The 26,971-nt window shown below is 42.1% G+C and overlaps 1 protein-coding gene across 5 annotated transcripts in view; it reads right to left on the reverse strand.

Moving 5' to 3' along the window:
• Nucleotides 1–26,971, reverse strand: part of FBXL7 (F-box and leucine rich repeat protein 7) — a 298,878-nt gene that overhangs the window by 162,644 nt on the left and 109,263 nt on the right. The window contains exon 3 of one of the 5 annotated variants that reach the window (XM_027888441.1): nucleotides 20,282–20,357. The exons of 3 other annotated variants lie outside the window; for them this stretch is intronic. In XM_027888441.1, the coding sequence (XP_027744242.1) occupies nucleotides 20,282–20,357 (76 nt within the window). Of the gene's footprint in view, nucleotides 1–15,646; nucleotides 16,125–20,281; nucleotides 20,358–26,971 lie in introns of those variants that run through there. One more of the 5 variants, XM_027888442.1, reaches the window with a different exon arrangement.

The raw sequence follows: 26,971 nt of genomic DNA on the forward strand, positions 1-26,971 counted from the left end.
AGCCATCCTTTTTTCGATCACAAAGTCAATGCTGGTCACAGAACACTGAAATTCGTACTCTTAGCCTTAACTCTTCAAAGTCATTTTACTAGAACCAGGTTGAAAACTCTTTGAGGATTCTTAATAGAATTCTAGAGCTTAAAATGTTAGAAATTCCACTAACCTGGCACGTATACTAAGAAGAACTAGAGGTTTGAAGAAAAATGTGAATGAGTTTTGGTTTGTTTTTTTTTTTTAATACACTACACTGGTAAACAAAAAGGCCAAAATATTAACAACACCATGTAGTATATGAGTACACAACATATCTAAGATATGTACAGAAATGAAAATTAAGGCCAGTTTCCTAAAGAATTCTGCTGTTCACATTTTTTTATTCTCATCATATACTTTGGATTTCTGCAAAGCAGTATTACTTGTGTTGCAATCTCGGTATCATTAACACAGGACTTTAGCTGCTTAACAGGCAAACTCAAAACCTGAATGCAAGAATTAGCATATTAAGATTCCCTCCCCCCAACAAATCCTCCCATGAAGGAAGATTTAAACAAAAATATACTAAGTCCTTATTAAAAAGAGATCCATTTTTAAAAAGTAGTAACTCTTGTTCCAGAGGCAATAAGCTCAGCCACAGCACATAAGCTTCATTTCTCAAAACTCAAATAAAATTAATTTTGATATTGCTGTAGAAGAAAACATCAGAGAAAACTTCATATGTTGTTACAATCAAATAAATGCTGTGAAGAAGCAATCTTCATTTTCAAATGAGCCTAGAGCGCCTGCCATTTTTAGAGCAGGGGAGAAGAGGTAGAACAATTTTATGGTCTTAGTTTTGATATACACTGCTATCAGCTAAAGAGCAGTCCCCAATACCCCTACAATCCTACGTTATTCAAGTAGTAATAATCTGTATTGGCAACACACATCCAAACATATGAGGATGGAAGAGGGATGGCAGCACTTCTTGCTCACAACAAAAAGATTTTTCACTGAACAGTAGAGAACCTCAAAGAGATCAAAGGCCAGGCAGGTGTAAAATCGCACCTGCTAGAACGTAGACAAAACTATGCATACTTTTTACTCCTGTGGAAAGGTAAAGCTCTAGAGAGAGTTGCAAAGGGCTTATGGAACAGTTGAAAAAAGCTGACTGCAAAAGTATTACAGAGCAGCATTGCAACATTATCACACAGTATCTGGAGAGCATGCTAAATCAAAGGAGAAGAGAAAGCAATGGAAATCCCAAGAATTCTTTGCATTTGCCCTTGTGCTCTCATGTTGCTCATCCTGTACCTTTAGCAGGTTGCAAACACAAAAAGCAAAAGCAGATTTGTCATGTAAAAGCAAAAAAACACCAAAACAAGACACAGGACACTTGTTAAAGTGTGGTCATCTTCCTATTAGTTAAGGATTTGTGAGAAAGATTGAGGAACGCCAGTGACACCTCCCTCTTCCCTACCCTGCCCTTCCTTACCTGGATACACAAAGGAGCCTCCCTCATCAGCCATCTACGACTACAGGGCTGGATTACTACATAACAGGGAGCCCCCGGTGGTCTAGGGGAAAAGACACTGCACTGTCACTGCAGAGACCCGGGTTCGATTCCCGGTCAGGGCCCCTCCCCGGGCAGATGGAGCTCGTTAGCCCTGTAAGGCAATCCATCTACATCCTGAGGACCTCGCTGCCACCGTCCAAGCTCGCTTGGCCCCGGCAGATGAACCTCAGGATTAAAGGGTGGGCTCAGTTCTGTGCACACTGTGTCTCACCTAAAAAATCCAATGCGCAGGCTGGAAGGTGTAAAGACCTTCCTCGGTTCTTCGTTCGCGAAGACTGGCCATTACTTTACTATTACTACATAACAATAGGTGAGCTTGATCATTTCTATTCATTACAGAGAGTTTTTATACTCCAGCATCTTCATTATTTCTGGAGAATGCCATCCACTTGAACACTTCACCATGCATGATAAAGAACTCACCTTGTACAAAATAGTTGCTTTGGGTATAAGCCAGCAAGACTTCAGGGCTCCCCTTACAGGCCTGCCCAGTAGTCATGTACCACCACCTTCAGACCTTAGTAAATACAAAATTTATTCAGCTAAAAGAAAAACTTTGAAGAATGAGTTCTACTGATTTTACAGGGATTTCATTCACACCCCACTTCCTACCCATAAGCCAGAATGTACAAGTCAAAGCATGGTTGTGTGAAAATTCTTCTTCTTCCAAGTGCATAGTTAGAGACCTGGCCTTGGTTTGAAAATTCCTCCTAAATTTACAGAATCCTTCAGAATTTGTTTTATGTTTTCTCAAAACCATGGATGGCTAAGCATTAGAAACAAGACTATTACTAGTACGACGCAATTAATACCAACCACGTTCCTTTGAGCCAAGTGCCAATACCTCAATTAGGAAGAAAACAGAGAAAAACAGTGGTAGGATTAATCAGTGCTTAAAAGGCACAAACAGACAAACCACACAACCACTAACAGCCAACTGCTGCATGAAAGGCTCCTGTGTCTGACTAGACTTGTTCTGGTTTAGATCCTAATCCTGGGGAAGCTAAACTTCACTTTCTAGGAATGTTTTTGCTCATGCAGAGTCTTCATGACGAAACACTTCAGTGACAAACATGGCAAGGGAAGGGCAGGAGAAGCTCTTATTCACAGAAGAGCAAGAATTTGTTTTCTACAGAAGATGAGGTCTGGCAAAATGAAAGCAGGAAACCCAGAAAGGAATAGGTGTACGACATTCACTGTGTACAACTTCTGCTGCCAACTCTGTGCTCAAAAAATGGTAAGCGATAAGGTTGTTCAGTTCCACTTTGTTACTTGACCCACTCTACAGAAACATGCACCATTTTTAGGACGGTCAGTCATTACAGTTCAGCTCTTGGAGACATAAATACAGCTTGACAAACTATGTACTTTCATGATGAGAAGCAAATTACATCATTACCAAAGCCCTAAATCAAAACAATCCTTGAATCAATAAATTCCTGAACAACATTTTTGTACTACCTCTTGATAAACTGTAAGGCCACTCACAGCTGGACAGTTTCTCAGATAGGCTCTCACATAGAGCCTTTTAAAACCAGAGTCAAAGCGGGAAAAATGTAATTGTTTGAGGGAGAGGAAGTCTCACATTCACCTTTGTTCCAGTAGTTCCTGGCAAGAGAAACAAATACTCACAACAAGTATTCATGTTTCTCCATAAAGACAACCATGCAGTGCAACAAAAGATACACCCACAGGGGAGTAAAGAGCAATAATTTCCCAAGAGAAATGAAGACATAAGCAAAATATTTTCCTCATGCCTAATGAATGCCAAAGAAAACTTCAAACTGGACTATGCTGTCTAGTCTATACATGCAAACGGAAAGCAAAACCTTTTAAAAACTGCCACTAAAATCTTACGTTGTAATGTTTTAATTCAGGCACTGTGGATATAGCTCTGATCTCAAAATCTTTCATAGACCTAATCATGTCACAGGATATTTAATCTTCTACCTTCCTAGAAAGTTACCTCTGTCCCACACAGAACAAATGTCAACAGGTGAATTAACCTAAAGATAGCTTTTTGGTACTAAAATCAAAGCATAAATTCAACTGCCAAGCAGCATAAGACACAGCAATACCCCAAACCCATTGTGTTGTACATAACTTTAGCTTTAAATAGAAGATTCTATACTGAGAAGGATCCATTAGCACTTTAGAGAATTAAAAATTAACCATGTCATTTAACAGTGATTGCCTTAAATTTCTTCTGAAAGCAATCACATTTCATTATTTCTTTTATGAAAACTAAGCCATTTCTTCTAAACCTGAATACTAATCTATCCCTTGTACCATAATTTAAATGAGGGTTTTAAGTCCTTTTTGATCTCATTCTTGAGCACATGGAAAGAAGGAAATCATTACATTAGCAGAATAAGGATTTCTGTATCTTCTACCAATCATGGCTACATCAACATGAAAACGGCAGAAATTATTTCTTATGATAACTAATACAATTTCTTTATTAATTAAAGCAACAATCTTCATTTTCCAGGAATGCAAAAAAAAAAAAAAAAAAAGTGATACTGAAACAAGGAAAACTCCACTGAAGAAGCTTTTCATAAGAGTACAGGTCAGTGCTACTGCCAGAAACAGCAACAGAAAACCCAGAGCCAGATTCTACCACCACAACTCTTAGGAGGATTCTTCTATTTTATCTGTTCTCTGCCAAGAGAAAGTGTAGCCATTGAGAAAGAGCGAGTTTCTTTATACAGTGGAAATGAAGACTTTTAGCATTAATAATATAATGTAAAAATAAATTATAGCTGAAAAACTGCAAACCAGCTGCAGACACAAGCTTACAGAGCACTGTTTAGAGATACTCAACTACTGTAATACAGCCTTAACAATTGCCAGAACTTGCTACAGCTGAACTCTATTGCTTCTGAAAGCCTGGTAGTACTTTTTCTAAACTTAAGTAATCAGTGGAAGTACAGGAAGATCAAGTTAGAGACCATTTAAACAAACTGGACAGACAAATTCATGAGACATAATGGGATGCACTTCTAAGGGTTGTGTGATCTGGCCAATGCTATGGCAAGGTCAACCAATTATCTCAGCAAGGTCATGGCAATCAGAAGAGGTTCCTGAGAAGTGGACAAAAGCAAATCACATCCCCATCATTAGAAGGGCTTGGAGGACAATCTAGGGACCCACAGGTTAGTCAGCCTCACTTTAATCCAGGAAAAGTTGACAGAGCTTCCCAGTAAACATTTCCAAGCCAAGAAGGGGATCAGAAGTCAAAAGCGTGGATTTATAAGTGGAAGTCATGCTTGACCAACCTGACAGACATTGATAATGAAACAACTGGCTCAGTGAATGATGGGAATACAGCAGATGTGGTCTGTCCCGACTTGAGGAAGACTTTCCAACTCTTGTTTTCCATAGCACCTTCACAGACAGACAGAGGAAGCACAAACTAACTGGACAGTGAAACAAAACTGAAAACTGACTAACCTGCCAGGTAGGAAGATACTTAAGAGAGCTAGGACAGTTTACTTTGGAGAAGAGAGGGCTCAGATGGAATCTTTTCAATGTGTAAAAATACCAGGAGAGAAGAGAGAGTGGAATAAAGAAGACAAACTCTTCTCAGTGCCAACCAGTGAACAGACAAGAGGATGGGCACAAAATTAAATGCGTTTCCATCTAAGCACACTAAAGCTTTTGGTTTTTTTACTTTTAAAATCTACAGGTGACTGAAACAGGCTGCACGGGGACATTGTAATATCTTTTCCTTTGGAGGTGCTAAAATGTCTAACTGCTCAATGTTCTGGGCAACCTGTTCTGGTTGGCCTCGTTTTGAGCAGTGGGTTGGTTTAGAGATCTCCAGAGGTGCCTCTTCCAACATGTGTACTTCAGGCTCTATAACAGGCATTGAGATATGGCCAGGAGTTAACTAGAAGATGTTCTAATGTAATTTTACTGTCTCTACAGACCTCCACTGGCAATCTAGTCTTCTAGAACAAGAAAAATTCCTCAGCAAGAAGCTCTGCAGTAAGAGCACCTATGTTCTCAAACCCTGCTAAAAGAAGATTAGGACCTCCTAGCTTGTTTCCTACAAAAGAGTACAATCATACACGAACCTGAGAAGAAAGGTCAGCTACTAGATCTTCTTCACATAAAGAGTATACTCTTAGCTTCAGCTTAGCATGCATAATTGGAATTGAAATCCTCATGCTTCAAGGCTTTTTTTTTTTTTTTATGCCTCTTAGTATATCCCAAAGTTTCAAAAATTCTAAAAGCATGAGTTGTAACAGTATATCAACAATTTTCACCACATATTTCAGCAATAGTTTATCATTTCCATCATCTTAGTGCATGACCACACCTAGACTACTACATCCAGCTCTGGAGACCACAGCACAGAAAAGAAGCAAGTCCATAGAAGAACCACAAAAATTATCAGGGTGCTGGAGTAGCTCTCTTATGAAGGCAGGCTGAGAGAGTTGGGGTTATTCAGCCTGGAAAAGGGTCCAGGAAAACCTCTGCAGCCTTTCAATACTTAAAAGGAAGCTTGTAAAAAGATGGGGACAGACTTCCTAGCAGGGCATGTTGCAATAGCACAAGGGGTAATAGTTTTAAACTGAAAGATTTAAACTAGATATAAGGAAAATTTTTTTTTACAATGACAGTGGTGAAACACTGGAGCAGGTTGCCCAGGGAGGTGGTGGATACCACATCCCTGGAAACATTCAAGGTCAGACTGGACTGAGTTTTGAGTTCTGAGCAACCTGATCTAATTGAAGATGCCCTTGCTCACTGTAGCAGAGTTGAAGTAAATGACAATTAAAAAGTCCTCCCCCAGCCCAAACTACTCTATGATCCCATGTCGATGTCACGAGCAAATTCCTTATAAAATGTCAGAGAAAAGGCAAATGGCAAGCGGAGAATAGAAATACATTTTACCAGGTACTACAGGAAAGAATAAAGATCTATTCAGTACTTCTCTTGGTACCAGCTGTTGCCTTTTGTCTTGCCCTAGTGGTAAACTAGATCAAGTACTACCCTGATTGCACCAGTGACAAAACAACAACATAATTCATTGTAAGAGCCACAAGCACCATAAGAAACTCTCAAATACATGCACTTTCTGTTCATGAGTTTCCACAATAGCATTACTATCTCTCAAGGACAGGATTTAAGCAAAATACTCACGCTATGCAATTATTATACAATTTGAGAAAAAAAATCCCTCCAAGTATTCTCTATTCCATGCAGTCTTACACAGAAAGAGGATTGTGTGCAATCTGGCAACAAAATATTATCAGAGCCTGAAATAGATGGCCTGCTTCTCCACAATGCATGCAGTCATACAAGCAATAAAAGTCTGGGCTCCCCTCAAACTGACATGATTATAATGTGACAGCTAGGCTTGATCCAAATTCTCCTTTTGCTGTCAAACAAGGCTGTGTGACTCTTTATCAAAAGAGGTTCTTCCTAATTAATTATCAATGATATTATTCCACTGTTTCTGTCATCTCTTTTTTCTTTCTTAAAAAACTGACACCTGACCTCATAACTGATCCTCTTACAATACCACCTGCAAATTTAATGTGTTTTCCTTTTTTTTTTTTTTTTTTTTACGGGAACAAAGAAGGAAATTGGGGAAGATAATTTTAAAATAGGTTCACTGAAAAGAGTTTTTAAGCACCTTCCTCCAAGTTAGTATGCTGCTTAGGAAGACTTCAGCATAGCATTCCTGCAGCTATTATACCCGTTTGTACACAAATCCCCGGGAAAGAAAAGTGTCACATAATTTAAGGTATTGATATGACAAATTTATATGCTGCAGACAGGAATTTCCTGATTCAAAACATGGACATGAAAGAGAGCTTCCTGTTGCTTGCTTTACTCCAATAAGGGTAAAAGAGGGTAAACAAAACTCCAAGAGTCACAGTTTTTCCCCATTTACTTGTTTAAGGCCAAGGTCACAAAAGTGTATAGGGTGAAGAGACCTACTTTGCCAGGAAACTACTTTTGTTGAGTTTGGATACTGGCATAGAGTTGGAAACCTTTCCTTAAATACCTGTTCAAACACAGCCAACTGAAACATAACATCAGGATGATAACACCTCCTTTATGTTTCAACTCCTCTCAGGAGGTCTTGCATAAAACTGTCCTCAATGCAAAGTCTATGCTAGAAGGCACACAGGTAGACTTGGAACTAAAATGGGGGGTATGATCAGATAGAACTGCTAGCTTTTCCCACAGGATCAGCAACAACACTATCTAAATGCTCTCAATCTAAATGCTACTTGAGTAACAAAGTCCTGAGCTTGTCTATCCATTCACAAGTTGCGCATCTCTACATACAGAAAACGTTGCATATTTCTTTTTCTTATCATTAAATAACAGATTTTACTAGCAGCCCACCATTAATTTTTCAGCTTTTGAAGGTTTATACTCTTTAATGAAATAGTTGCCCTAATCTAGCAAAGCACATGTCCTATATTAAAAAATACAGGCATAGCTGACTATAAGACAAAGAGCAGAAATAAACCACTTGTGCATTTCAGCCTTCAAATGTCATCCACTGTCTTCTGCCAATCACTTTCCTAAAACAAACAAGACCCACAAAGAAGCAAACCAATTCCTAGTTAGGAATTGTTCACAGAAAGTGAGGAATCCAGAAGTGGCCAAAGGACTGAAACTGCCAGAAAATCAAATTCGCTCAGGAGTTTTTTTGGGTTAGCAGTTTAGACTTAAAACCACACAGCCAATTCTGAATACATTTTGATTCCCCAGCCTCAAAGAATAATATAGTATCCACTTCATAAAATCCGAACTGAAGCCCAGTTTGGTATGAGAATGTTCAAGAAAAAAACCTACTTATTTCAGTTCAGGAAACCTACCAAAGCAATCTCATGTCCTTCCATGCATATGAGGAGTGGGTAAAAGAAGGAATAGAATATGTAAGTCCTGGACTCCGACTGAGATGGGTCTCCTGGAAACCTTCCCTGTCATGCATCCCCAGCAAAGTTTATTCAGGTTTTTGACTGGCACCAAGTTAACAACTTTTTAAAAGGTACAGAAGAGTACCCAGTTAATCTTGCACCAAGCAAAGCTACCATCCAAGTAAATGAAAACTTCTTGGAGTACAGTTAGTTAGCTTCTATTAACAAAATCATAAAATAATTAGAGACTCTCCCTTACCCCAGAACTGTGTGATGAAAGAATAGCATTTTATGAAATAACATGCACCTTAGACACTAAGTTATTTTCTAAAAAGCTATCAATAACATTAGCAACTTTTTAAAGCTTAAATCCCCCACAAATCTGTAGCTTTGCGTGTGTATAAACACGCATGCTTGAATACACACACAGGCAGCTCATTTTTCAAAAAATTCTGTATTATGAGCAGCACAGCAGCTCAGTTAAGTGCTATGTCCGACCCTCCTCCTGCCAGTGCCATGTGATCTGGACAACAACATGCAACATAAGCACTGAGCTTAGAGTAAATTTACTTTTTGGAGACAAACTGAGTAAACACACAGACACAATCATATTGCATTGCTCAGTTGACAGTTACACAAAAAAAGGAGTATCATAAGCAGGATTTTTGAAGATTACTTTCTGTTAACAGCAGTTGGCCGCTGTCAAAGTACAAACCCTTTAAAAAAAAAAATTGCTTGAGGAATTGACATTTTGAATATTGCCATATTTCCTGTCCCAGTCTTGCTGTTAAGAGGCAAGTCTCAATGCTCTGAATGTAGGAGAGTGATATCCAGCCACAGGTAAAATGCAAGAACCAACTCTGGCCAAGCACCAAAAAGCAGAACACAATCACATCAGCAAGAGCAACACACAAAGGACCATTGAGTAGCACCATGTCATTTACAGTAGTCCTACAGCGGGAGTTAAGGTTCAACTGCAGCTCTCACACACTGGGGAGGTGTATGAAAGAAGACTAGCCCTGCCAGAAGAAAAAAAAAAAAAATAAAAACCACAAAAAACAAACAAACAAACTTGTGTGAGAGCAGTAAGATACATTACCTCAACAGATTACCTAGGAGAAGATCAGAACAGTAAAGAGAGACAGCAGTAAGTGTTTAACATGTCAAAGAGTAACATGTAAATACAACCCAGACATCAAAACAAAGACAGGAAAAAAAAGCACTGCCCAGGACCTGTTTAGCACCCAACTTGATGAGACTCTTCACTTGACTCTAGAAAAGTCATGGGGTAGAAAAAAAAATTAATACCGAAGTGACAGACTGTCCTTGCTGATAAAGATGCAGTACACAGGGAAGATACCTCCGGGGCATGTCACAATTTTGTAATTAAATAATGCAGTAAAAGTAATTTACTGCCATTCCCACCTCCCTCATCCTCATTAAAATGTCCTGTGAGGTTTCACAGATTTTAACAATCAGTGTAAATAACTGGCTGATTATGATTCAACTCTTTGAACAAATTAGCTTACCTATCACTACTACTGTTTCTCTAGTGCAAGACCAGCATGTTATACTGTTCTTCACAGCTGACACAAGCACTACGTGTGAAGTAAATCCAGCAATACTTTGTGGGGAAACAAATCCTAACATATGCAAAAATCTATAGGTCCTGAATGCCAGGACTTTTGGATTTAAAAGATTTCCAGACACAATATCAGATGGGGCAGAACACGTCTTCATTGGATTAGCAGAGATCTAATTTGAAATGAAAGGCAGCATTCACAAGGAGTTAGCATCCAATGGCACCTTCAAGAAAAACGACACAAGTTTGAAAGCTTAGGTCTATAATGTAGACCTTAACCATTTTCCCCAGCTGAAGGGAGAGATTCGAGAGAGTAACATACTCTAAAATGAACACAGACTGACCTACTTCTCCACAGTGCAATATGCTGGCAATCCCTAGAGAGTTTTAGCTACTGTACACCATGTCACACATAATTAAAGCCACCTTTGTGAACCATGAGGCCTGTGCTTTGTAGCAACTATATCCCACGACAGAGGCAGGTTTCCCTACTGGTGCTTACTTTAGCAGGACACTGGGATCTACACAGGAATTTTCCTTCCAAGTGGTTTGTGAACAGAAACCACCTCAAATAAAAATCTGGAGAAGGAGCATTTTCAAAACAAGAACTGAGTTTAAGTTATTCTAAAGAGTTTGCTTTAAAATCTTAACAAATTAAATATTGAAATTCAAAAAGAAAAAAAAGAAAAAAGTGTCAGCAAGGCTTATGATACAGAAAGGATGTTGATTTCCTTGTCTAAGCTGCCATTTCACCTATTTCTCCCTTGTCATCCCCTATTCTCCACAGCACCAGGCTGCTGTACTATATCAAGTCTGTCATGATACATTTCAGATCAACTGGAGCTGCTGCACTGTCACCAATCCTCTCTAGACTAGCTTCTGGAAGAAGTAAGTGTAGCAGGTATCCAAAGAAAGTTTCATCAACGACGGGATTCCGGACAATTGACTTATTAAAAAAGATATCCCTTCATAAGATCTGAACATCGGTATTGTCAAAACTTTGTACCATTATTTAGCTCCTCTCAAATTTGACTGGTTCTCCCGTCTCAATTTAATGAAGAAGTCACTTGGGAAGAAGACAAGTATTGAAAAGTTACGGCTGTTTTGCAAAGCAGTAATTGCACCTCAGTGCTACAGATTCCCCTCATTCATATGAACACAGGTTGTTCCTCCAACCCACATCACAAAGCCAATTTCCTTATAATACAGAAGCCTGCAGTTTTAAAGTCCTCCCCATGTGGATGGGAAACTGCCTGAGGTGCTAAGAGGGACAGCATCCAATTACCTTTTCACAGAACCACAGAATATGCAGAGTTGGAAGGGACCCACAAGGATCATCAAATCCAACTCCTGGTCCTCCACAGGACCATCTGCAAGAGTCACAGCATGTGCCTGAGAGTATCATCTAAACACTTCTTGAACTCTGTCAGGCTTGGTGCTGTGACCACTTCCCTGGGAAGCATGTTGCACTGCCCAGCCACCCTCTTGAGTGAAGAACCTTTTTCTCATGTCAAATCTAAACCTCCCCTGACACAACCACAGGCCATTCCCTCAGGTCCTGTCACTGGTCACCAGAGAGAAGAGAGCAGTGCCTGCCCCTCCTCTTCCCTTCACAGGGAAGTTGTAACTGCAATGAGGTCTCCCCTCAGTCTCCTTTACCCCAGGCTGAACAGACCAAGTGACCTCAGCCACTCCTCATATAGTTTCCCCTCAAGGCCCATCACTATCCTTTTGCCCTCCTTTGGGCACTCTCCAGTAGCCTTCTATCTTTTTTATATTGTGGGGCCCAAAACTGCACCAGTGCAAAGCAGAGTGGGACAATCCCTTCACTTGACTGGCTGGCGATGCTGTGCCTGGACATGGTTGCCCCCCAGGACAAGGTTGGTCCTCCTGGCTGCCAGGGCACTGCTGACTCAGATTCAACTTGCTGTTGATCAGGATCCCCCAGGTCCCCTTCCATGGCACTGCTTTTCAGCATCTCATTCCCCAGTATGTACAAACATCCAGGGTTGCCCCATCCCAGGTACAGAATCCAGTACTTTCCCAAAGAAAGTTGGCAGATGTCAGCTGGTCCCAGTCCCAACAGCTGGCACTTCAGTCAGCACCTGCCTAGCCTTGTGCCCAGGTAATAAGGTTATTCTGGGCAGAAGTGTTACAGAACCAGTACCCAGCAAAGTACAAACAGCAACCGCCAAGGTGTCTGATCAACTTGGCAGTAGTTAAAGGGCAACATATCTCAATTCAGTCCCCTGACCTGTGATGATGATTAGTGTCTTATTGGGTCAGCTGCAACAGCATTGCATTTCAAGAGAGGTCCTTAAACAAACACCTAACTTTTGATAGGTTCTACAACAAAAAGCTGCTCCTTCCACTATCAGACACAAGGCCTCCCCTTATTTAAAAACAAGCAAAGAACTAAAGCAGTGACAGAAAGGTGAATGATTTAGCGCCATGGCAAGAAAGGAAAGGACAGCAATAAGCACTCTTTTTAAGGTAACTGATGATACATTTCCAGTGCTTTAGAAATAATATTTCCATGATAAAATAGATTTCTTGGTCCAGTGATCTATTAGCATTGGTAGTGCTACTGAAACACAACCGCTGAAACACATTCAGAAAGACTAGTTTCAAGCTTAAACACTTCAGTCTGTACCTACTGCATACTACAACAAGCCTGAAATCTCAAGCTCCATATATTTTTTAGGAAAAAGAAAATTCCAGAAAAAAAATCTGCCTTAGAAAAAGTATTTTAAAAGTCCAAATGAAAACTAGTAAATTTATATTGAGTATTTTACTTTTTAAAAAGAGGTAAGCTCCAGTAAAAAAACATGGTATGCTGTATTTTTTTAAAAATTAGTGTTACATTCATATCCCATCTGCATGACATGATTTTTCAGATAAGCAATTTTGCTCACATTTAAACTTCATTCAGGGCAAGTTTTAGCCTGTGTTAGAAAATTAAATTAATTGAAAACAAATACATTCAAAGGTGCATGAAATGATTCAGACTCTGTAAACAAATTTTGGACTCCTCAAACATCAACTTTCCTATCCATCTTGACAGTTGTAACTCCCAATAAAATTCTATTCAATAAAGCCTTGGACAAGCAAATAAATAAACTACACTGTACTGCCTTTATGTGATAAGTCCCACTTAGCTGTCTGAGATTACTACACATGTCAATTTCAAAAAAAAAAAACAAAACCCTGTTTAGTGATTCATCGGTGCAACAATGCAGCAATTCATGTAACACCCAATTTCCTAGTAATAAAGGTTATTTCCTGATTTAAAAGTTTTATCTTAAGCAGGAGCTATCCTTGCCCTAATGTATCTATCTCTTCAGCTTTGAGATGAGAAGAAATTTGGGCAAATTCCTGGTGTTCTGCAGTTCCACAGTGGATGGAAAGGTTCTGTGAAAAACAGCAGCCATCTTAAAAACCATTTGAAGTTGTCTTCCTGAAATCTCACTTAAGCTATCAGCAAGTAGCAAAAGAGAAAACAGCATTCAAGAAGCTCAGCTAACAAAGGTACTTTTCTCCATCCCTAAAATGGCACATCGTAGTACAACATCAGCCTACAATGCCCACTATGCTGCAAACTATCTGCCACACACCTAACCACAGATGCCACTCTGAGAACTTCCACCCGGATATTCAGGTTGCTTTTAAAGCACATAGCAACTGGGCGATTCCTCGGTGCTGCCCCTCCACCCGGGATCACAATCACCTCCTACTAAAGAGCAAAGTGTTACAGCACTTGAACAGTCGAATTGTCAAAGGCACTAAAAGCCCTAGGTGAAAAAAGGCCTCTTTAATCACTTTTTGATTTGTATTCCTCTCCATCACCCAGAGAGAAAGTAGCAAACAAGAGCTTCTCAACGTTTCTCAGCAACTGATGATCCATAGGAGTTGCCAAGAAACACAGACCTATACGCACATTTGTGATGCCTTGGAAAAGTTACCTAAACTGGAAGATCAAAGTTTTGGCCATGAGGTTTGGGATTTTTTTTTTTTAATTTTATTTTAAAACCATTCTTCTCCCTACTTTTCAACACAGGTAATGGTGTGTACGAAGATTAATATCCCATATGTTGTCTGCATTCCCAGGATCCAATCTCCACTCTGAATGGAGGAGAGGGGTGAATTAAGAACACCCTGGTTGCACCAATCCTCCTTATCCTCACAGTCCCTATCAGGTAGTTGGGGAACAGTAAACCTCTTCTTCCCTTCAATAAGGACTGCAAAAGACTGAGTGTCAGTCACATTCCTTCCCAAAAGTTGTAAATTTATTGAAGTGAGCACAATTCGCAAGAAAGCTCAGAGATGCATCCACACCTTCCTATCATTGAGGTAAACGCCCCTCAATAACACAATTTTTTTTGCAAGTGACCAGACTATCAACACTCGTCCTTTCAACTCTGGTGAAAAAGTAAGATTTCTCTTCTCAGAAGGAATCCATAGAGGACTGCAACTTCTAGGTTCACCCCATATATGCAGAAGTTATTCTAGTGGTGGTATCAAGTGAATGAAACCCCACAGTAGCAAGAGTATCTTTAGCTTAAAGCTTCCGACTCCTTCAACTCTTCAGAAAGCAGAGCTCATTGGGCAATAAATGAAAGGAACTATGGAATCTGCTCTAAGAGTGGTGTTTTCCCCCTTTCCTTTTCACCATCTTAAAGCATATTTTGGATGCCAGAAGTGTATTATTTGGCAATTGCCGTCTGAACTCCCAACGAATGGAGCAGACCTAAGGACCATCTCCCTCGCTCCACCTACAAACCCTCAGCAACAACAAAAATAAAGGGAGGAGGTGGTGGTGATGATCCTATACGATTGCCCAATATTTCGAGGAGAAGTCATTTTTCCTATAAAGTTGCCTAAATACTTGCAGGGCAATACGTATACAAGACAGCCAGAAGTTAAAGAAAGCTGAAAACTATCTGGCAGGAAGACAAACTTTCTGTAGTTGCCATTGGTTTGCCTGACACCAGCTGACTGTTCCAGTAGTCCTTCACACCAGCAGCAAAGCAGCTGAAATTCATCCCTGATGCAACTCCGGCGAGACTAATAGGTTTCCACAAGAACGAATCAGGCCCTGTATATCTAAAACCAAACCCGCTAAAGTTCCACTGAAGCGAAATTGCAGGAGTACAATGTATGGATAACAGCTGGAGAACATTAACTCTCCCCCCAACCCTTGCCGGGGTTAATTTTTTTCTTTCTGTTCAGACAGGAAGCAGTCATATACCATACTGCATAATATAAGGATCCTGGGATATAAAGACGACTAGAATAGGATTACAAAGAGCGCTCTACAAGTTTTTAGCGAAGTTAACGCTGCCATAACCCCTGAGCTGCCCTCGCATCGCAAGCCGCACCGCTGCCCCAACACCACGGACTTGAAACAGCAATTAAGCCTCATCTAGGGGAAAAAAAAATAATAAAAAAAGAAAAGTAAGGGTGTGTTTGAGGGACGCAGCGCAGCGGGAGCCCGAGGACTGTGTCGGGGATCGTCCCGACTGGAGAGGGGACTGACTCCCCCCCGCCCGGTCGCCCCCATCCCCGGCCGGGACGGCTCCCGCTGCTGCTCCAGCACCCCTCTTCCCGCCCCCCTCCACTCACCCTCGCTGCCGTACTGCTTGCCATTGTTCGCGCCCATCCTGCCGGCTTCATGCTCGTCGCCGCTTTCCCACGCCGCCGCTCAGCATTGCTGCCCCGGGGCGCCGAGCGACCGCAGGCGATGGAGTGGAGCCCTGCGGCAGTGCTGGGGGAAGAGCCCCTCAGAGTTTTCACGGCGACATGTTCAAAGCAGCCTTGTAACTTCCTCCGTTTCTTCTCCGGTGGCCGACACCCTCCCTTCCCCCCTCCAAAAAGATAAAAAAAAAAAAAAAAAGGAAGAAAAAAAAAAAGTAATCAAAAATATGATGTCTCGGGGCGCCCTCCCCGCCCCAGTTTCCAGCCGGGGTGTGAGGACAAGGGAGGCGGCTCCAGTTATAATCCACAAGAAGGACGGGCGGGACGACCTCCGGGTGCTGCTTCTACCGCCCCGCGGCCGGCGCTGGGGCTCCTGCGATGCTTCAGCGCCGCTCCGCCTTCCTCCTCCTGCTCCTCCTCGCAGCCCTGCCGCTGTTGTCGCCTCCGCCGGGAGGCCGCCGACAGCCACTTGTTGCCCGTGGAGGGAAAAAAAGGAGAGCCTCCGCCGCAGACTTTTGTTAGCGACAGGCGCCTCCTCCCGGCGCCCCGCGCCGCAGGGCCAGGGGGAGGGAGGGGATGGAGAATGGAGAGAGGGAGGGGGGGATGGAGCCCAGAGCGGCCCCGTCCTTTAAAGACACAGCGCCCGGCACGGGGGCTCCCCTGGTCACTGTTCCCCTGCCTTCCCCGATGAGTCCCAGCGGAGCGCCCCGCGGGCCGCCCCCTGGCTCGGCCCCCCTGCATTTCTCCATGCAGCCCCAGCCCCGCTGCCCTCTGGCCCTGCTTGGCTCGCCCCGGCCGTGCCCCGAAGCGGGGGTCTGCCGCCCCTCCCCGGGCTGCCCGGTGCGGGACAGGGACAGAGACCCCACCCGGGGCGGCACTGCCCGTCTGTCCTTCTGACCGACGGGTCAGGGTTGGGCACTGCCGCGGCACCTCCCAGCTCTGTGCAACTCACGGGAGTTGTCAGAAATTAACCGTGTGTAGAAGAAAGCCCCACACGCGGGCCATTTACTTCTCGTTCTCTCCGGCTGCTCCGGAGTTCGAGCCGTTTTCGCCTTGCAAATAGTATTCCCACAGACACTCAACTCCAGTGAATCATTCCCAGCCGTTGCCGCCATATCGAAGTAAAAGTAACCAACTGTTTAACATCTTCAAAAATTAGTTCTCCAGGTATGCTATAGGGCTGGCACTTTGGGAAGAGATGTTTCTATTTATTTCAGCTTTCTTAAAAAACAGATTCTTTTTTCACCCCAAAAGACAATCTCCTAAACTCCCAAGGCCAATGAGATTGTCAGGAAATCAGAAGCAATATATGCCCATTCAGTGCTGACAGGGAACTCACCTGCCATTACCAACCTCATCTAACAGGGCTTCATGTATCTGAAATGATGGAGTGTGATCAGTGGACGCCATTTATGGGATAAGTGCCTTTCCGGAGAGCAGCCCACCCAAACAACAGAATTGGGAAGCAAGGTTTTCACGGCTGCGCGGGAGTCGACGCCACCTCTGCCTCACAAAAGGGACTGGGTATCAAGAGATGCTACCAATTGGGAGTGAGGGTAAACTGCATGTGTGAACAGGTTAATACCGAAACTGCCAGTCCTAAGAGGATGCTTGCCTTCAATAGGCTACCAAAAAATAGCAACGAAGTTTTCTGTAGACGATGGTTATCCAGATTAACAGGTAATCAGTGGTTTACCACTTTTGGCTTTTTGGAAAAAAAGTCTGATAGAAAAAAGTGAAAAAAAAAAAAAGATGAAAGTTTGAAATGGGTAGAGAGAGACCATGGAGTAGGCACAGAGGAGCAGTCCAGCCTGGTTTGACACTGGTATCTCACCTCTTTCTTGGCCACATGGTGCTGCCTCTCTGTCTGGTGGCAGGTCAGAGTGCAACCAGTGGGGATCCACACTCCAGGTGTGCAAAAGGTGTTGTGTCATGTACATTAGCATAGGGAGCAGCACAGGTACATGTAACTATACCTGAAATGTGAGTTACACAAGTACCTGCAGGAGGTGTGTGGAAAGAGGGGGACCCACACTTTTGGAAGAGGGATGTGTACTTGTAGCCCACACAGCTTGGGAAATGGCATGCCCGCATACATGCATGTGTGAGACTAAGACTCTTTAGGATTAGTCATAAACAGATCTTTAGGAGTTTATAGCTCTCTACTGACATTTTGTGAGTATCATTATTGTGGTTTATGTGCTGTATTGCTGATACTGAGACTCAGCATACAGCTTATTGATTGCCAGGTCATTACATATCTTTGTTAAAAAGACAAAACTGCTTTAATCCTGATTTGATTTAAACCATGAGTTGTGAAGTTTTCCCTGCACTGCACTATGATCTTATGTATGAAAAAGCATCTCCTCCTAAACAGATCACAACACATACAAGATAATTACAGATTCACAGAATATGCCAAGTTGGAAGGGACCCACAAGGATCATCAAATCCAACTCCTGGCCCTCCACAGGACCATCTGCAAGAGCCACAACATGTGCCTGAGAGTATCATCTAAACACTTCTTGAACTCTGTCAGGCTTGATGCTGTGACCACTTCCCTGGAGAACCTGTTCAGTGCCCAACCACTCTCTGGGTGAAGAACCTTTTTCTCATGTCTAACCTAAACCTCTCCTAACACAACTCCAGGCCATTCCCTCGAGTCCTGTCACTGATTACCACAAAGAGACTAGTGCCTGTCCTTCCTCTTCCCCTCACAAGGAAGTTGTAGACTGCAATGAGGTTTCCCCTCAGTCTCCTCTTCTCCAGGCTGAACAGATCAAGTGACCTCAGCAACTCCTCATACAGCTTACTGCATCAACAGATATTTCTGAGCAAATTACATCTTTGTCAACATGCACAAATGGCATGTGGAACTGCAGAGACAGAAGTATCAACACTGAGAGCACTATAGAGAAGGTGTCTAAAAGCTGAAGTTTTGTGGATGGCAGGTTAATTTTTAGAAAAAGTGCATTTTCAGTAAGAGGTGGGCTGATTACCTGAGGATGAAATGGGTACCAACTCAGTGATGGGCAGCTGTGGCTGGCACACCCAAGCCATACCATCTTCCCCCTGGCCAATATTGTGGGGCAATGCTGCTCCCCAGCTGTGGGAGAGCACATGCAGGCTGAAAACAACATGTGTCCCTGCTGTATGTGCAGCCCAGCTGTGCTTAGTTTAGCCTGAAATACAGTGATGGGAGTATGCACTGCAAACGACTCCTGAGGCAACCTCTCAGCTCCTTGTGCCATGGTGTGTGCTCTGTATCCCATGGCAGCCAACTACCTTAAAGTTTTCCTGTGTGGGTCATAGGGCCAGGAAGGCCAGTGATCCCACTTCTAACTCCTAGAAAGCTGTGCATTTCTTGCAGCAACCTCTATTGCATAAAAGAGAGAAATTTCTCAGGCTGGTTGGAGACATCACCTCACATAGACCAAAATGCATAGCTGTACGTAAATAATTTTATATAATTCAGGAAAAAAAGTCTCCCTGAGAGGGAATATAGCAATTTCCCTCCAAATTCAACACTTGATGCACCACAACTAGAATTGCCACGTAGTAATTTGCTTATCAAAAATGGACTGGTGCTTTGTGAGACAGAAAGTTCAGGTGTTGAGGGAGTCCTGTAAAGAATAAAGAGATTAGACCAACAAGTTACCACTCCATCAAGTTTATGACAAATCCCAGGCATATTCCATCATGACCAGAACCAAAAGGAAAGGGCAAAAAACCCCCACAAAACAATCAGAAACAACCAACCAAACAATCCCAGCAAACAAAACAACCAAACCAAAAAGACAAACAAATAAACAAAGAAAAACCAAACACATCCAGAAAAAAGCCTAGAGGGGAAAGAAGGTCTTGGTTTAGGAAATCTGAACACAGCTTTCTGATGAAGGACTAAATATTGCTGCTGCATATTTTGTTAGACTCTTTTTATAGGAGAATGAGACGGAACACAAGTAGTAAAGTACCAAACTCATTTTGGTACAAAAACATAAAACCCTCATCAGAAATGTATTCATCACAGATGATACTGCTAACAATGGCTGACTGACAGTCAGTCTTGGAGCTTCATAAGCCCCAAAGCATCCATATGAGCAGAGAAGCTAGGAAATGCTAGTTCAAAGAGGGCCTACAATTTCCAGCTAGCACTGACTCATCTTATAGCCCTTCAGTATTTATTAAACACTTGGTTCATTGTGGGATTCACTGTGGGAGCCTATGAGACCAATTATGCCCAGCCATATGGTTTGGGACTTAGTACCATTATGGTGCCTGCAGATGAGACTAAGAAGATATTTTTCTTTTAACAATTTCAGAGATGTTTCACTAATTCTTGGCAAAGTTACATAGTAGTCTTTTCCTTTTTTTTCTCTTTGTCTTCCAATTTGTCCATATCTTATACATTGGGTCTATTCAGCTTAAACTACATAGTATACTTATATATAAATACAGAGGAATGGTAAGAGTCTCTTGGCTGTGACTGAGTTAAGCTGCCTGAACCACATCATATAATTCCTCTGAGAAACAGCTTACAGTAATCCTTTAAGATACTCTCACCTTCGAAATGATGAAAATAATCTGAAAGCACATCAGTTCTGCCATCATCAATGATCCAAAGGAGATGAAGTGCTTTCTGTAAGGACAAGAATAACTTATGACCGTTTTCCCTCTTAATATAAGCAGTACGACCCCACTTAAGAGAGGAAGAGATGCTGGTTTTGCAAGATGGAAAGATCTGTTGTTACATATGAGACGTGCCTTCTTATATTTCCCTTCTTCATGAGGAGACATCAACGCATTTTTCCTAGACTTGCATCCTGTCCCAGTAAGAGGAACTTAGAAATTATTACAGCAGAGGAAGAATAAGAAAGATATTGGCCAAAATGTTTCTATTTGGATGTGTTGCTACAATAATTACTGGGAATGTTTGTACTACATCTCTATTCATTATGGGCCTCCCTCTGTGGTGCATTACATGTCTCATGATGCACCATTTTTCTATTCTATGACCAAAACCACAGCGATTTTGGAAGAAGTAGCCAAGCAAAGGGTTCTGGATAAAGAAAATAAAATAAAAAAATCTGAAAGCAGCAGAACTATTTCCATAAGGCATTATCACAGCATTTCCAAGGCTGAATAGAATCATAGAATCATAGAATTAACTGGGTTGGAAGAGACCTCCGAGATCACCAAGTGCAACCCTTGATCCAACCCCACTGTGATTACTAGATCATGGCACTCAGTGCCACATCCAGCTGCGTCTTAAAAGTCTCCAGGGACTGTGAATCCACCACCTCTCTGGGCAGGCCATTCCAATGCCTGATCACTCTCTCTGTAAAGAACTTCTTTCTGATATCCAACTTAAACCTCCTCTAGCAGAGCTTAAGCCCGTGCCCTCTTGTCCTATTGCTGGTTGCCTGGGAGAAGAGACCGACCCCCACCTGGCTATAACCTCCTTTCAGGTAGTTGTAGAAAGTGATGAGGTCTCCCCTGAGCCTCCTCTTCTCCAGACTAAACCCCAGCTCCCTCAGCCTCTCCTCATAGGACTTGTGCTCAAGTCCCTTCACCAGCCTCGTTGCTCTTCTCTGGACCCGCTCCAGCACCTCAATATCCTTCCTGAACTGAGGGGCCCAGAACTGAACACAATACTCGAGGTGTGGCCTCACCAACGCAGAGTACAGGGGAAGAATCACTTCCCTGCTCCTGCTGGCCACACTGTCCCTGATCCAGGCCAGGATGCCATTGACCTTCTTGGCCACCTGGGCACACTGCTGGCTCATGTTCAACCTCCTGTCAATCAGCACCCCCAGGTCCCTTTCTGCCTGGCTGCTCTCCAGCCACTCTGTGCCCAGCCTGTAGCGCTGCAGGGGGTTGTTGTGGCCAAAGTGCAGGACCCGGCACTTGACCTTGTTGAACCTCATCCTTATTCAGTTTCAGTCTAGGCTTTCCTCTTTGGGGAAAAACAAAAACAAACAAACAAAAAACCAAATCAACAAACCCAAAAAGAAACAAACTCCAAAACTTCCAGCTACTTACAAGTAGCTTTATGTCGAAGTTCAATTCAAAAGCCATTTGTATGCCAGACTTTAAAATTCCAGAAACAATACTAGGACTAGTTTCCTATTTTGTATAGGAAGCTTTGATTTTTCCTACTTGAGACATTTTAAGCATTTCATTTCCCAATTTGATTTTGAATAAAATGATAAAAGAAATCAGTATCTTTTTAATGACAGCAGAAGCCAAGTAATATTTTTCCAATTAAGTCTACTTTTACATCACCATGTTCATGGGGTTGCATATATTTTGTGAATGCTTCATGATAATATCTGTGTTGACTGCTTTTGGGCATTGTAAAGTGAAAAAGAATCCAAAAGAAATTTGACAAATATGTTGCTGGCAACACAAAGCCATTATCAAAAGCATATTGTTTCATTAACTACAAAACGATCAGTTACTACTGCGAACCTCCTAAAGGAAGAAAAAGTCTGTATTCTCTTCATCATTATAGATAAAAGGTATGGCCTCATTACCCTATGACCTGAGAGTCTGTACTATTTTATCATAATTAGGTTTAGTATAATTATGAGTGACTTGATCTACATGGCTAAAAAGCTGCAGGATCTAAGGATAGCTCAGACTGTATTTTAAGGAGGAGCTTTTAGTAGAGCCTCTTCTGCTGGCTGAGAACTCTCACAGCATCCACTTGCATGAGGTCAGGCTGCTCCAGCCAAGCAAAGGCTCTGGTCCCACAATGACTTCAATAGGTCTGGTTGAAATGCATTAAATCAAGGTGGTGTTCAAGTTCTAGGACATCTTGGACTTCAACGAGTTAGTCTTATGATAGGTTTGTCTGATAGGATTGCAGAACAGATGAAGTGCAGGCAGTTCTATCAAAAAAAGATCCATTTTTGTTTTAAACTTCTTTCAAAAGTTCAACTAATTCAAGTCTTTGAAAGTTTTTAACCAACGTGAGATTTTAAGACTTTTTTGTTGATTTTTTCTTCAGTTTTATGGGAGAAAGTCCTCACTCAGACCTGATTTTTCCCTTCTTCCAACAACAAAAGCATAATAATAAATAAATAAAATTCAGACTGTGTTGAAACATGTTTTACATTACAAATAAAATCTGTTGAAAAGAATAGGGAATTTGAAAAGTCAAGCTCTTAAGTGCTAGAAAATATAGGAATGAAGACTGTATGCAGTTCCAGAAACACCACCCTGAATTCTCCTGCCTTGCCCGCAATACACCTTCCACAACCGACAAGCCTGAGGCTACAACCAATGTTGTAAAACCACTTCATTCCCAGGAGCAGTTTGAAATTATGTAAATTGTGGCATTTTAATGCATAGGCACAACAAGACATAGCAGGACTGTAGAGGCAAAATTAATTCTGGCATTTCGCAGCTTATGTCTGACCTTGCAATTTTAACACAGGCTTTTCATTAGCTTTAAAACACAGCATTGGCTGGTGCATTCTCCAAGAACTGAGAAAAGAATGAACTTACGAAGACACGTTGCCTCATCTCGCTGACATCTAGAGCAATGATTTTCAGGGTTGGAAGCCTAAGGTCTGCTAAACAGACCTTAGTTGGACTAAAAGAAGTACTGATGGCAACATAAGACTTTCCAAGCACCATAGCTGTGTCTACACTTCTTCTCAGAAAGAAATTGTGGCATCCCTCTCAGGACTCTGGTGTATGAAAAATGGAGCAGGGCGAGGGTTGTGCCTGGATTGTGCATAGCTGACACATTGTGGACACTCCCTAGACAGGGATGTGGACAAACTCTGGAAACCCCTGTACAGAAACAGCCTGCAGGAATTAACACTGGGGAAAGGTAAAATATTTTTTTGTGTGATGTGTATCTTTTCTCAAGAAGCAACAGGTGTCGCAGGATCACAGGGTGCTGGATAAAGGATGTTGCATTAAACTGAGCTTCTTCTGGCCATTGCATCTCTATAAGCATATTTCTTCTGCTTTGACCAATACCCACACAAACAGTGCCACACCACATGCACACCAGTGATTCATTTCACATCCTTGCTTCCCATCTGGTTAGAGGTAGTCTCTGTGTCTCTGGCCCCATGTATGTCAGATACCTCACTCAGCAAAGCTCCCTTTCACCCTTCTGGTCCTCTTCCCTGCTTCCTGCCTCTACTGCCTTACCTCCCAAGCTGGTAATCAGTAAATTCTCACATTTCCACAAAATCTTTCTCCTCAGAACTAATCTCCACTAACTTCCTTCTATAGTCAGTCTTTGTTAGTATTCCCTGAACCAATTTTCTTATGGTCTCTTGCCGCTGCTGCCAGTTCCATTCTTCTGCCTCAGACTGACACTAATGCAAAACATTCTAAGAAATTTCACAGGCAGTGGCTCTTGAATTTTTCAGCCCTCATGGGCTCCCTCACAGTTCTTTCTTCTTTTCATAAGCAAAATTTAGCCACATGAAAGGGAGTTTGACCAAGTTTCTATCAGAAAGTTCTGTTTCAGAACTTTCTGAGACATCACACTTGAGTTGTCCAGCCTGCAGCCAAAATGCCTTCTTTTCCCTTTGTGGTGTCAATCCCTGCACAACCATTCTGGACTTCCTTCAGAGCCCGGCTTGACTTTCCTCAGTTTTAGGTGACAAATCCACAGATAGCTCTGCATGAGGCTTATTTGGGAAGGCGGGTGGCAGGAAAAAGTCTCTGCTGACCCTAGATCTCCTCACAGGCCTGACAGAATCATATCTTATCCAGCCACTAGGTCACCCAACTCACAGATGGAGCTGAAGTAGGTCTCCTCTGAGGGAGCTTGCACCCACTGAAAGCAAGCTGTGTACCTTGTCCCAAAGGCCAAGCCAACAAATGGTGACTGTTGTCAGTAATGCTAATGCCACTCTCACCACATCCTTCACTCTTAACCAAGAATCAGAATTTGGTTTGTAAACAGCAGTGTGTACTCTGAGAAAAATGGACGCTTGAAGAAGCATTAACAAGAAGCTCTTTCAGTGCTGCAGGCTGGACTACTGTGATACAATGCAGAAAAATCACATGTCTATGCAAGCATTAGCATTTACCTGTTGAAAGAAAGCCAAGGTGTGAACTTCAGCCATGAACCTGCAGAGGATACCAATGGGAGCTGCCTGGATGCAAAGGAACAGTTAAAGCATCGGCCCATGAAGAGCACATATACTTCCCCTTGCACAATAGGACAGTCTTGTTTGTGTGCTCTGCTAGGAGGTTTTTCACATAACAAGAGACCAAGTTTATCTGCCTATGGCAAATGTTCCAACAGAGTGATTCTAGTCCTCAGTGCATCAGGTTTAGTGAAAAGGCCCCCTGCTTTCTCCAGTTTTTATCCCCCCACAGACAGCTTGCCTTGTCCCATATGCCTATGACTAATTTGGAAATGTGCCATAAGGACAGTGTCCACATGTAAAGCCAGCACAATTAACATGCATCTGATATTTCCAGAATTTTTTTGAGCCATTTTCTAGCAGGCTGATTTCTGGCTTAATTAAATCAGTCAATTACTTCTGGGAAACAAAGTGTTGTTGCTTCATTTCTAACATTCAGACCTACAATTCTAAGTACTTTTCCTCAAACATATTAAATCTCTTGCGCATGTCCTTTGTATGTTAAGAGAAATATTATAGGGACCTTATTACAAAGTGAGCCAAGAGCACTAAGCATTACTTTTTCACTTTGATTTTCATTGACACTTCTGTTTTGTGAGACTCTATCCTTCACTACACAACATGCCCCTCCCTGATGGCTCCAGAACGAGTCTATCCATTTCATTAGACAAAACTTGGCTCAAAGAGACACTTGATGACAGTGTAAAGAGTGCAACCTCCCACCTAAGCTTTAGCCTCAGCAGATCACAGCCACAGAATATCTAGATTTTACATCAGGGAGACACGATATTCAGGGAAACAGTTTTCCAAGGCAGTGGAGCTCATCTGAAGCTTCCCTAAATGTGGGAAACAGGACTGCATAGTTTGTGGTAGTGGGGAAGATGTGATCACACTCATACTCAAGGTAGAAAATAAAAAAAATAATCTGTTTTATGGCAGCTTGACAAATCTAAGTGGCTATATTTTATTTATATGAACTAAAACCTAGACAGATGCTTATGTTCCTAAGTGCCTGTGCCAGCCACCTACTATAGGTGCATTCACACCCATAGTGTTTATTGTTTGAAGGGATCATAGGTACTCTCCTCAAGGTACTTCATTTTAAAGTCAGCAAGGGGGCTTAAAGGCCCAAAACAATACTCTTAACGTCCACTCCAGACTTTGCCTGAGGCCACCTACAGAGCATCCACACAAACCCTTCCCTATTTGCAGCTGATGAGGCAGTTTTCTAGCACAGCTTATAACAGTGGAGATTGATGTAATTCAATCATTTACAATCTTTCCCAAAGTTCACAAATGTTCCTGTCTCACCCATGCTTACCTGTCTGTAATGAAAAGAAAGGGGTTTGCCAGAGCCACGCAAAAGTATGAGTTGAGAAGTCAAATGCTGTGATAGAGAAGAAAGATGAGAGGGAAACAGTCTCCCATTCTCTTGTTTACGTGGTGTGTTTTCCCTTTTCTTTCAGTATTAGAGGTTTTTTCAGCTAGGCTCTCCTTGCAGCAAGCTCTAAGGACCAGCCATATCTGGTTTTATCCCAAGTGGATCAGTAGTTGACAATCTATTCATGCCACAATTTGCTTTCTTATGCTATTATTTCTCTTCAAAATTACACTCAGCCTTCAACACAAAGACAGCCTTATACCAATACTTATGTCATTTTCTGCACAGTATATCTTTGGTTTAGGAAAGCGATTTTTCAGCGTTCCTTCATATGGATCATCTTTTAATATGGATTGACTGTTATCTCCTACACCTTTGAAGCAGCTAGAGCAATTTCTTAATCAAAGATAAACAGTCAACAGTGGTAGTTTTTTGCATGGATAATTTCCCTTTTACTATACTAAAACCTGGTAACAAACGCGTTATGTATGGAACAAGCCTGGGCACTAGGCAGTGGTCTGACCTTCATCTCTCAAGGTCTCTTATAGTCTATGCAGTTCATACTGAAGGGCTCAGTAGGCTATGCAGTTCTCCCTGTGATGGCTTCACACTTCATTCTTTGCCCAGCAGGCATATTTAGGCTGATGACCAGAATTCAACCTTGTAGGGCAAGTGTCTATGCCAGTGAATGTGCTGGATCAATAAACACCATCACCTTTTAAACATTTTTTTTTGGAAAGTTTTCAA

This window comes from Empidonax traillii, unplaced genomic scaffold (genome assembly GCF_003031625.1).
Source record: "Empidonax traillii isolate 1590-97213 ecotype Southwest subspecies unplaced genomic scaffold, ASM303162v1 scaffold238:size1398292, whole genome shotgun sequence".
In the NCBI taxonomy this organism is placed as follows: domain Eukaryota; kingdom Metazoa; phylum Chordata; class Aves; order Passeriformes; family Tyrannidae; genus Empidonax; species Empidonax traillii.